The sequence below is a fragment of the Dromaius novaehollandiae genome, chromosome 5, assembly GCF_036370855.1.
Source record: "Dromaius novaehollandiae isolate bDroNov1 chromosome 5, bDroNov1.hap1, whole genome shotgun sequence".
NCBI classification, from domain to species: domain Eukaryota; kingdom Metazoa; phylum Chordata; class Aves; order Casuariiformes; family Dromaiidae; genus Dromaius; species Dromaius novaehollandiae.
The window spans coordinates 4,299,670-4,311,593 of record NC_088102.1 but is presented as its reverse complement, the minus strand read 5'-3'; the positions used below and the strand labels follow the sequence as shown (position 1 = coordinate 4,311,593).

The following is an 11,924-nucleotide window of genomic DNA, read 5'->3' as shown; positions in this document are numbered from 1 at the left end:
TTCTTGGGTTGCCGCCGCCGCCCGCCTCGCGGCCCGCCCCGCCCCCTCGGGCGGCGAGCGGGAGGCGCCGCCCCGCCGCGCCCCTGGCCCCGCCCCTCGGGGCGGAGGGCGGGAGCGCGCGGCGCCGCTCGGGCTCGCGCCGCTGATTGGCGCGCGGGGCGGGCGCGAGCGGCGGCCGTTGCAGGGGGCGCGCGGGGCGGGCGCGAGCGGCGGCCGTTACGGGGCGACCGTTACGGGGCGGCCACGGGGTCCCCGCAGCGGCAGCGCCGGGGCCCCGCAGCCCGGGGGCGGCTCCGGGGTCCCCATAGCGGCAGCGCCGGGACCGGCAGCCTCGGCGGCGGCTCGGGGGTCCCCACGGCGACAGGGGTGCCGGCAGCTCTAGGGGTACTTCGGGGGTCCCCACAGCGACAGGGTCGTGGCAGCTCTAGGGGCGCTTCTGGGGTCCCCACAGCAACGGGGGCAGAGACCCTCCCCGGTGCAGAGGCAGGTGTAGCATCTCGCTGTCCATGGGGCAGATCTTGGGTTCCTCCAGCTATAGGGGCCTTGTTGCTCTAGGCCTAGCTCGGAAATCCCTGCAGCCATAGGGGAGGACCTGGCACTTGGTGCCTTTGCTGCGGTAGGGCTAGCAGAGAAGTCCTTGCGGCTGTTGGGGTGCCCGAGGAAGCGCGGTGCTGCAGCTGCAGGTTGGGTCGCCAGCGCTGTGCGGGTATCTGAACGTAGCTCAGAGACCTGCTCTTCTGCACAGGTGGAGATCCTCATGGCTAGAGAGCAAGCTCGGAGATCAGAGCAAACAGTTCGGAGACCCCCATTGCCATAGGAGCAGCTCAGAGGTCTTGGCTAAGGGTTCAGAGGTCCCATCACTGGAAGGTCCGGACGGGCCCAGATCTGCCAGCTTCATTTGTGACATCCCTCTGCCAGCGTGTGGGACCAGGGTGTCTCACAAGCCATACAGCCAGGCCGCAGACCACGAGGGACCGCTGGGGCCCACGAGAGGCCTTAGCAGGTGACACGCTCCCAGCAGCCTTGGAGGAGGGACGAGAAGAGTACTTCAGCCCGCCGCTGGAAGCAGTACCCACATGCCCTGGAGACCCAGGTATGTGACACCCCTAAGCCGTATTAGAGGCTGCCCAACAATATTATCCACAGAGCTGGCTGCTTTCCGGGGTCTCCAGAAGGATTTCCCTTAGGGACAGGCTAGACAGGGTCAAAGGACAAATGGGGAGCACCAGTGGGTGACATTGTGGGCTGTCAGCTATGCACTGGCATTGAAATGCTCCTCTCCTGTTGTGGGCAGAGGGGTAGGACTGGAGCGTCTGCCTTCCCCTGCCATAGCCTTGGCTGCTGGACTCTGCAAGGCCGTGTGGTGCTTTGTGGTGCTACTGGGTGCCAGGAGAGGGACCTGAGAGGGAAAGCAAAACCTGCACGGGGAGTGGACCAAAGCCCCTTTCCAGTGTCCCCAGCAGGAGACCGTGCAAGGCTACTGCGGAGGGGGAACACGGGAGTACCACAGAAAGCAGCCCAGGAAGGCATAGCACACAGTGTAACAGGCCAGGGTTTAGTTTGTTGTAAATGTTATTTCCATCCCTGCTGACGATCCTTGAGAAGACAAAAGCTCTTGTGGCACACAGCAAGATGCAGCTTCCAAAGCTCATGCTAGCCTACCCCGCAGGTACCCTCCTCTGCTCGCTGAAGGCCTGTATCTCACATGCAAACACCGGGGCCTTTCTCCCACCCCGGGGCTCCCGCCTGCCTGAGGTGGGAGCTGAAACCCAGACGCGTCTGGTGTGTGGAATCGCAGACTGGGGGAGAGGCAGGGGCGCTGGGAGACACTGGGGGAAGTGTTACTGGGGCGGAGAGGAGCTCTGTTATCATATGACTTAATGTGCCAGATGTGCCTCCAGTCACATGAGCTGTCCTGGCGCTGATTTGTGCAGCAGACTGGTTACATAGCAGTCTGCAGCGTCCTTAAAATGCTATCAGTAAAAAGTGTATCTGTCTGTGCACAAAAGGCCTGTCAGTTTTCTGGATTGGAACAGTGTTTGTGGATAAATACTGGATAAATACTGCTGCAACGAGGCTCTAGGTTTTCTCTGGAAGCAGTATACGGGGTACGTTCTGGGCTCCCAGCACGGGCAGCGCGACCAGGAAGCTTTTCAGTACATTCAGTGTAGGTATAAGCATCTTCTTGTGACTGTAAGGTCAAAGCCATAACAGTACCTGACAAGGGGCACCGTTCTAATGGGGCTGGCAGGGCAGGGGAGGGAAGATAAGCTGGCTTATTCCACTCGTGGGCTGTAACACGTGCCTTCCCCACAGGTCGCTGGGGAGAAGGGGCGGGTGGAAATGATCAGTACGCGTGTCGGTTCCAAGGTTGTGAGTGAGTGTGACCGCATTCTGGAGTGGTGGAGACCCAGCTCAGCGTTGCAACGACTCAAGAGAGCGGCAAACAGCTGCTTTTTGACTTTATTCAAGTCAGCAGGTTCAGAGAACTTGGGTCCAGAAGTTTTGAAAAGAGCTGGCCGATGAGCTGTCTGTTCCAGCAAAACTGTTCAGTGAATTAGTAAGATTTGTCAGCTGATTAGGAGAAAGCTGATACTGGCCCCTCTTTCAAAGATTACCAGGAAAAGGGAGCCTGTGATGAAATCTATGCAAAATAATGTAATATTCAGTAAGGAAGGCAATGAGGTTGTTTCTGGTCAGCTTGGATTAAAAAACAGTGGATTCTGTAAAACTAACACATAACCTCACCCAGGAAAAAAAAAAGACTTAAATATTCCACGATGAAAGTGTTGCTGTGATGCACATCGATGGCTGTCAGGCATATGACTTGGAGTTGCATGATCTTTTGTTGGATTAAGAACTCAGAGGTCACAAGGCAAACCTAGCCCCCAGTCAGTGAAGTGACAGCAGGCTGACAGTTTTAGATAATTGGTGGATTGTCAGTGGAGAGTCAGCATTGTCCAGATGTGCTTTAACAGGATCCCAAGGATGGTTTCTGTAGCCCTGAAGAATCATTCTATCATATCCTTAGTAGAAAATGAGTTTGCAGAGAATACACTGATTGGGACAGTCTCCATGTCCAGACAAAGTGACTGCAAACAAGTTTGGCACATGTAATGATGGCAAATCTGAAGTCAGACACCTCTGCATAAAGACTGCAGGTTTGCTGAGCTGGGCACCAGTTTGCGAAGCTGGGATCCTGGGAAAGGCTAGCTAGTCAGGCAGTCATGTGTGGCTTGAGAGATTCATGTGTGATCTGGTGAACAGAAGGTTGGATCTGAGAGGTTTTCATAGAGTTTTTCTGCAGCCCCTAGGAGAAACCTGTGGACACAGCTCCACAGCACAGGAAGGTTGTTGATAAACCTGCAGTAGTTCTCAGAAGAGCCATGGGACTGGCTGGTCAATGTGATGCTCCCCCTTGATTTTTGCAGCAGCAGGCATGTGTGTTCTGGGGGATGCAGCCATGCAGAGAGAGTGCTTGAGGCCTTTTTAGCCTCCTGTAGGTAACTGGGTTGAGTCAGCCCTGGGTGGATTTGGGGGTTGTCATGTGATCCCTCTGCCAGTCTATTTTGGAGGGCAGAGCACTGGTTAGCTGGTGCTGGAACGTCATGGAAGGCAGGCAAGTGCGGTTATCAAAAAAAAAACCAAACCAGCTTAATAATAAACAAACCATTCACAGAGTGAATCTGTATTGATCATCAGAGGAAAGGCCGAGGTGACTCCATTATGGTTTAGGATTGTCTACTAGGGAGTAAAAATTTGCTGAGGGCTCTGCAGTCTGAAAGATACCATATAATGAAATAAAATGAAGGGGAAGCAGGAGTGCAACGTATTCAGACCAGAAATAAAGTGTATTTTTTTGTGAGAGGGTAATTAATCACTGGGAGAAAAATACTTTACTGAGCAATGTGTTAGATTTTCCATCACTGGCAGTGTTCCTCAGTAATAAACACTGGCAGCCAGGAATGAAAGCAGAGTAAGAGGAAGACTTCTTAAGAGTCTCTACAGAGGAGGAGAGGATGACTCAGGGAAGCCCACCAAACATAAAGACATGGATCTAGACCTGCTTGTGGAGGGCGGCAGCAACTGGGACTTCTGTGGGGTAGCAAGGACCTGACATCCTGGAGTCCCTGGGATGCGAGGCAGCAGGGGATAGTAGATGGGATCACAACGGTGACTGAGGGGATCTCAGCCCGTGATTGCTGCGGGAGTTGACAGGGCCTGGAGCACATCCCTTTTCTAGGACTTAAGTTGGTTAAGTTAAGGGGTTTAGCTGGCTGATTCGAAGGTCAGCTCCTTCCCTGATAAGAGCTGTTGTGAAGAAAGCTAGAAGCGAGGGCCTGCCCCTTCTTTCTCTTTGGAACTGCTTTTAAGCTGAGGCTTTACCACTGGCTGCTGGCTGTGCTGTATCGCTGTGCAGCAGCTATGTCTGTGGCGGTCTCCTACCTCTGCAAGTCTGACCCTGGCCCAGACTCACAGGCTTGGCTTCCTGGTTTGACCTAGGACCTGCCTCATCACTATGGACTTGCTGGGTGCTCAGTTGCTGGCTGTGCCTAATCATTTTCTGTGGCTCTGATCCTGACCCAGGCATGCTGCTTTGCATCCCAGCTCCTTATCAGTGAGATCATTGCTTGTGCCTGTGTTGTTATCACGCTCCCAACTCATTGTCCCTCCTGGAGCAGTTGGCCTTCCCTGCTCCCTGGCAGTGGGATTCCCAAGCAAAACTGATGTGACACAGGCAATTTATGCCAACAAAAAATTTTGTGCTGTGTGTCTCTGTTGTATTTGGTTTCATTCCAGGTCATCTACAGATGCTTTTACCACCTCACCTGGTCTGTCTGGAAAGAGTGAGAGTGAAAACATGAGCCAGGTCTTGCATTTTGGCTGTGCTGTGCTAGGTTGCCCCATGGCCTGTGGGTTTAAGTGCTTCCCAGCAGTGCGACAGAGCTCTTCCTGAGGGAGAGCTGCCGGAGGATGGCTGTAATTTGTGCCAGTTGCCTGTGGCAGCCAAAGTACTTTTCCATCAGCAGGGATTTGCTAGGGTATAAAGAAGTTTTACCCTCAGCCTCTTCCCTGGATGCTGTTGCACTCTTGGGGAGATGCTTTGCCTGGGAGTCGCTCCTGCACAAGGGAGCAGGTTCAGGCATCCCTGATAATCCTACAAATGGCTGCAGTACAGAGTTCTGGCTATTTCCAACTCCATGGTGTTAATTTTCCATTGATAGAAGAGAGGTAACACAGGAGATGGCCTAAAAGCCAAATATTCATGCAAAGACTGAGTCTGGAAAGCTGGGTGATGGTGGCAATGTTAAACATCCACATGGAGCTGTCGTGTGCTGGACCACTCCTGTACCCAGTCACTACGCAGCTCTAGCAGTGTCTCTGACGGGGCCGCACTGCGACGCTCTGAGCCTGGCGTGAGCTTTGACGCCGCCAGGCAGGAAGCACTGGGGAGAGTAGGGCTGGAGGGGCTCTCGGAGGTTTCTCCCCTGCATCCAGGCTCAGCCAGCTCTGTCTAAGCATCTTAAATGGCAGGTTTGGCCAGCCTGTTCTTAAAATCCTCCAAGGGTGGCGATTCCCTCCATCCCCAGACAAACAATTTCAGTGCTCCATCATCCATGAATGCTTTAAAGACTGCTCTTAATCCCGTGATGCTGTTGGGATATTGATCCTGCTTTACAACTGGGTAAAATCAGGCTTCATCTTGACTGCAGGGGAATATTCAAGTCCCCAGACTTGCTGGGAAGCCCTTAAACCTGCAGGTCTGAGTGGGCCTAGCACAGCACAGCCAGTACCCTCAATGAGCCACCAGCATCTTTCTTGCACTTGTGTCCTGGTCATTGCTTTAGGAGCAGAATCTCCCTTGACATCTATCTTCCTTCCCCTTGCCCTTCCCTTTTCATGCTGTATAATATACGATGACAAATGTAGGATAAGGCCCTGGTTTTCTAATCTGAACTAGGATGCACTTGCTGGATGATACAGTGAGAGGAGAGGGCTGACAGCCCTTTGGTACAGACTGAATTTGCATGGACAGGCTTTGCCCAAAAGGCTGTGCTTGTGCTCTCCAAAGAGGAAGGAAACGGAGTAGCCCATCTGTTTATCAGAGTCCTTGCGTTCCCATCCGAAGGCAGACAAAACATTAATAAATAACAAGGGAAGATACTCAGCATTTTACTGACTGTTGGTGGAAAAGCAGAGTTAGCCAGTGGAAGCGGCTGGGTAGGTTCCCAGGAGCGTGGGATCCAGCCCTCCCTGCCGCCTGTGGCATGAGCTCTCACCTCCCCGTCCCTGTATTTTCCATCTCAGCTGCTCTGTGCTGTAGCTGTGGGAGTTGGGGACTGGCTGCTGTGTGAGTCCTGACTTTGCCTCTAGGGTGGGAACAAGCCCTATTTTGCAGTAGTTTAAGAAGAGGTGCACTCAGGGGCCTCACATGTGATATTTGGGACAAAACGGGAGATGGGAAGAGGAGGAGGAGGATGGGATGACAGGATACAAGCAGAGGTGGTATAATCACTGACCCTCACTGGGGCATTTAGATCCTGTTGTAATACTGAAGTTGAAGGAGGAGGTCAACAGACTGAAAACAAATTTTTCTTCCGTGGACAGTGACTGGAGATGTGTTTTCAATGGTTAAGAGTTTGGACATGTTCATGGGGTCTGACTCACACAGGAGAAAAAAAAATCCCCCAAATGGAGGTGCTCCAAGTCACTCCTGAATGTGGATGGTAAATCTCACACACAGTTCTGGCTCTGTACTCCAGCAAGTGCTCATGAAATTCTTCTGGGATTTGCACCATTGCTACAGGGAGCCAGAAATTGGGGCTGGAGAGGACTGGGTGCTTGGGGTGTGGGAAATTCCGTAGGGACTCTAGAAAGAAGGTAGGGAGAGGGTCAATAGATGGATGTGGCACAGAGGGAACCCCCCCAGGCAGGAGGGAGGAACAGGGTGGTGAGAGGACACAAAAAGGAGTGGGGAAGGGCTGGGCACACAGGTGTGTGGGAAGGGCTGGAAAAGCATGGGGATGTGAGGGGATAGGGTGGGGGGGCAGAGAGCGAGGGAATGTATTGGGGCATACAGGGCTGACCTTGGGAAAGGGGCAAGGAGAGGAACAGTAGTCATGCAGAAGTGTGAAGAGGGCAGAAGGTGGATGCTGGAGAAAGCACAAGAGCCAGAGGGGATGTGAAGAGGGATCAGGCTGGGGGGAAATTGGAGTTCTGTTTCAAACTGCTAGCACCGTCCTTGAGATATAACTCTGTGAAGTCTCCGAGTCGTTGGAGGCTGCTCCTCTGGCCTTGCCTCCTTGCTAATAAGCTCTCCTGTCTGACCCAGGCTCGTTCCCACATGCCAGGAATAAGTTTATTTTTCCATCCCACTGTAGCCAAGTTTGTCATTTAATAACCCCCCACCCTGCCCTGGTCTCTGTCCCCTCTATAAGCCAGATGAACAGATGGGAGGGCAAAGGGATGGAAATGTCTGACACTTCCCAAACTGGGAAGGAGAGAATCAGAGCCTTTCAGATGCGAAGAAAAGATTTCTTTCCTTTCTTAGCTCTGTCTCTGTTCCTTTGTGCTGTTCAGGCCTGACGAAACACCTCGCATACATGGGAGAAAGAGAAGGAGCCCCTGCAGGGTGAGCATGCCTGTCTTTCACCGATTGCCTCTCTTGGAGCAAGGCAGGGGGACTTGTTTTTGAGTATTTGAGTTTGGGCTCATCACAGAGCAGTGATAGTGAGCTGGCAGCATCTGATGCAGTGCTGGAGGGAATGATAGTTCATGTACACAGGGGCATTTGTTAAAGAAAACAGCTGCAGCTCATGATGCAAAGCAAACAGCTTCTCCATGGCTTGAATTCCAGCTTTGTTTCCTTTGTTGACCAGGAACCAGCCTTGTGTTAGCCCACTCGGCAGCGAAGGCTGATACCTGAATAGCAGGCTGCAAAGGAACCTGGTATTAAACAGGAGAATGAAGTAGGGAGGATGTTTTCTCATCCCGTGGTTCTCTTGCTCAGAGCTAGTTGTCCACATGAAGCTCGCCTTATCCCTTTTATCTGAGCAGAAGGAGTTAAACCACTGGGGCAAGGCACCTGTGGGAGGGCTGCTGGTCAACCCTTGCGGCAGTCTGGCACTCTTGGTCTTTGCCCTGTCCTCTGAAGCGTCTCACACACTTCCAGCACGGTGCTTTGGCTCCTCTCCCAGCCAGCTCCACATGGAGTCCTGGAGTGGGAGGGAAGCTGCTGGGCCTGTCCTGCAGCCAGGGATGTGTCACTGATTTTGCTCCTGTGGCACCAGTGTCAAACAGTAACATGAAGCTTAGACTGTGGCAAGACATCACAGGCTCAAGGAGTTCTTACAAACCGCTCTCCCGTTTGATCTACCTGAAACCTTGAATTGCAGAGGGATTGGGCAGACACTTGCAGGGAGGGCTCTTAAACCTGCCTAGGTCGTGTGTTGCAGTCCAGAGTGAACAGTATGACCCTTCCCTTTGCGAACACCATGTTCAGCAGCATATACACTACGTGCATCCTCAAAGGTTTCTAATGACAATTCAAAGAGTTTGGGGTTTTTTTGTATGATACTGACACTGTTTTCTGCCTGCATATGTAATTTCTGTTTGACTGTCTTTAACTATCTCAAAAAAAAAGGGGGAGAAAGAAAGAAAAAAAAAACAGCTTTGAACCGAAAGCACTGAGGGTCCATGTACTTGCAGATACAGCTCAGAGGAAAGGGAATGGCCTTTGCTGTCATCTTTACGGTTGTGTGAATCACCTGCTGTTCTCGTAACTAGTTCATGATGCCCTCAGGATGTTTTTTTAACTATCACATCTGGAAATTACAGTTATGCTGCAGCTACTTAAACAGAAGACACTCATATATGTTCATATACATATATATGTGTGTGTTTTTTTTCCAGTTGTGGCTTTTCTGTGCCTGTGACTGATACAACCATGTCAGCCCGAATGGACAGATGGATTTGTTCCTTCTCTTTCCTTCTCTTCTGTGCTGCTTCTCTGCCGATGCTGGGAAATGCAAATCTGCTGCAGGAGTTGGGCCCCCAGGAATATTTCAGTAGCTTGCAAGCTGGCAGGGCGTCCCTGGCTTATTTCAGCCGCAATGGTATGTATTTAACATCAGCCTGGATTTTTAGCCAAGGCTCGTGTGAGGGTGTGCATGAGCATAAGTGGAACAATGAAGAGGCAATTCCTGAGAATTTTAAACCCAGAGTGATTTGAAAGAGCAAGTCAAGCTCAGCTGGAAGCCACACTGCTTTGCAGGGGCTGCTCTACCACTAAGTAGTAGATATCTTGCCATTCGGGGGCCTCTGATCTATGACTCCAACCCCTGGCATCCAGGGACGTCACAGTGGCTTTAGTGAAGGGGAGGAGGGAAATCCCTGTGGACTCAGGGACTGCCCAGAACAAGGCTAGCAGGGCCTGGCCCAGAGAGAAAAGCTGCTCTCCTTCTGCCTCATCTGTAAGGGGAAAAGATTGAAATCAGCTATTTTTGATGTTTCAGTTTCTCCTGGTGCCCAGCCCTTCCTGGAACAGATTGAGAACTCGGTTGAGGCTCTCCAGGACTATGGGATTTCAGTGGTGAAGGTAAATGGGGACAAGGGGGGGGATGAGCTATTTGTGCAGGTTATCTCTGCAGAGATGGCTGCAGGGTGGGCAGTGTTTGTCTCTACCAACCTTGGGAACCGATAGCAGTGGGATCCCACAAGAAAGTGGGTGCTAGCTGAGCAGTGCATCCCATTTTATCCCTTGCCATGCCTGCAGTGACCACACCACACTGTTATGAAATAAAAGCATTGCACCTGCTCTTTGTGGTGTGTGTCACACCTTCTGCCTGTGGGACAGGGGCAGGTTCCTGTGTCCAGGAAAGGCTTTACATTGCACAAGCTCCAAAAATGGTTAGAGAGCAGAGCAGAGGACTGGCTGTACTGTGAGTCAGACCCTGAGCTGCTCCTGGCCTCCCAATTCAGTCTCAATAGATGAACCCAGTAAAACCAGTGGGCATCCTTTTCCTAACCAGCCTCCTAGGGCATAGTTGGAGTTGTGGCCTGACCCAGGAGTCTGGTGCATGATCTGCAGGTACAGAACTGTAACACTTTAATTTGCAGTCATGGGTTTAAGGGGGCATTTAGCTTTTCACATTTTTCCTGCAAAATGGCCTTTTCCATGGGAAACCCCATGTGCCAGGCTCAGCTGGCTGATCGGATCGTGACTTCCCAAGAGACTGCATCTGGCGTGTGGTGCCGCATGGTTAATGCTTTGTACCTGTTGGCAGGGTAGAAGGGTGATATCATCTCCAGTGCGCTGCCCAGGAAGGCATCAGCCTGCTGGTCTCGCTCAGAGCATGGGATTTGCATTTCTCCTTCCAGCCTTGTGCATGGGAAGGAGGAAGCTCAAGCCATGAAGAATGCTGGATGGTGTCAGTTCACATATTTTCAATCCAATGAAATATTTAAAATAAGGCTTTTTAGCTGAAATTTTATGTAGATTTAGGTGAGAGAATTGCAAATTCAGGCAAATGTAATTGGATTTTATAAGAAGTGCTTATATATAGACCTGTTGTATTTCTTCCAGACACAGACTAGGTTTGATAAGCAAATTGTGGTCTGTCACTTTGAATATACTGGGCAGTTCATAAGGTCTCTTCCTCCCGCTTGAGCCCAATCAAGGCAGACTGAGCTGGAGAAATGACTTACAAACTCCAGTCCTCAGCACTGGCCTCCATTCACCATATTGCATGATCATATTTTTTCTCCCAGCAGGTTTGGAAAGGCTGTATTTACATTCTTGAATGGGAGAAGGCTTTGGTGCTGTATGTTTGTAGTCATTTGTGGAGCTGAATGTCCAACTACATGCTTTCACTGTCTAGGTTAACTGTCCCAAAGAGGATGTCTCAAGATACTGTGGGAAAGAAAATGCATTAAGGAAAGCCTACCTGTTCAGGTAAGGTGGGCTTTCTGGGTGCCACACTGTGATTTCTTTCAAGTGCAGAAGTTTGAAGGAAATGCTGTCAGCAAGCAGAGATGTCTGCATAGTAACAAAGGAGCCATGAGGACAGCAGTGACATAGAGAGTTTAGTGAAAAGTCCCCCATAAGGTTCAACACACGCAGAGTATATGCTTTGTCTTCAGTCTGAAACCTCTCGTCCTGCCCCATATTTCCTTTTAGCAACCCGGGGCTGAGGCATTTCCCTTGTGTGTTCATGCTGCAGGTCAGAGCAGAAGAGAAGCTGATGCTGCTGCTGGTCTGTGGAAGGTATTTCTCTTACTGCAGCCTCCTACGTCAGCTGCTCTCTGATCACCTCACTCTGGATGGCTCTGTTCATGGTGGAGATTAAATGAAACTCATACATGGCTCCAGAGCCTTTGCCTTTCAGCCCACATTTAACCTGTGGAAAGCAGGGATGGAGACTAAAGGTCTTGCCTTGGTAGTGCTTGTGCTTGGGACTCCTAGGAAAACACATCAGACCAGAGCCTCAGATAAAATTTTGTGCAGTTCTTTTGATCCCAGAGGAGCTCTGTGCATGTGTGGCAGCTGCAGATGTGACCTGGGGGCTCTGGAGTAATGTTAGAAAGACAGCCCTTGTTCCAGGTCTATATAAACTATCCTGGAAGGATCACTCAGAGTTAGAAGCAGAGTTCCTGCCTCTACCTGGGTTTAGCTGTCTCTTCCAACACAGGATCTGGGGGACATGAAATGAAGCTAGCAGAGGGCAAGTGTAAATTAGCAAAATGAGAGAGTTCTTCACACAGCGTAATTAATCTATGGCATTCCTGTCACAGGAGGCTATGGATACAAAAAGTTTGCATAGCTTCAAAAAGCAAATGAGCAAGTTCATGAAATAAATATTTATCAAGCGCTGCAAACAGCAGCACCTCTGGTTCAGGAAGCTGCAATTCGCTGGAAACTGGGA

The 11,924-nt window shown here is 51.1% G+C and overlaps 1 protein-coding gene across 2 annotated transcripts in view; it reads left to right on the top strand.

Moving 5' to 3' along the window:
• Positions 1 to 113: 113 nt before the first annotated feature.
• Positions 114 to 11,924, top strand: part of TXNDC16 (thioredoxin domain containing 16) — a 52,098-nt gene continuing 40,287 nt past the window's right edge. Inside the window, exons 1-6 of one of the 2 annotated variants that reach the window (XM_026109112.2) lie at positions 114 to 384; positions 746 to 1,093; positions 7,582 to 7,633; positions 8,914 to 9,116; positions 9,516 to 9,598; positions 10,881 to 10,954. In XM_026109112.2, the coding sequence (XP_025964897.2) occupies positions 7,605 to 7,633; positions 8,914 to 9,116; positions 9,516 to 9,598; positions 10,881 to 10,954 (389 nt within the window). In that variant the 5' untranslated portion in view covers positions 114 to 384; positions 746 to 1,093; positions 7,582 to 7,604. Of the gene's footprint in view, positions 1,094 to 7,581; positions 7,634 to 8,913; positions 9,117 to 9,515; positions 9,599 to 10,880; positions 10,955 to 11,924 lie in introns of both variants that reach the window. The other variant, XM_026109113.2, reaches the window with a different exon arrangement.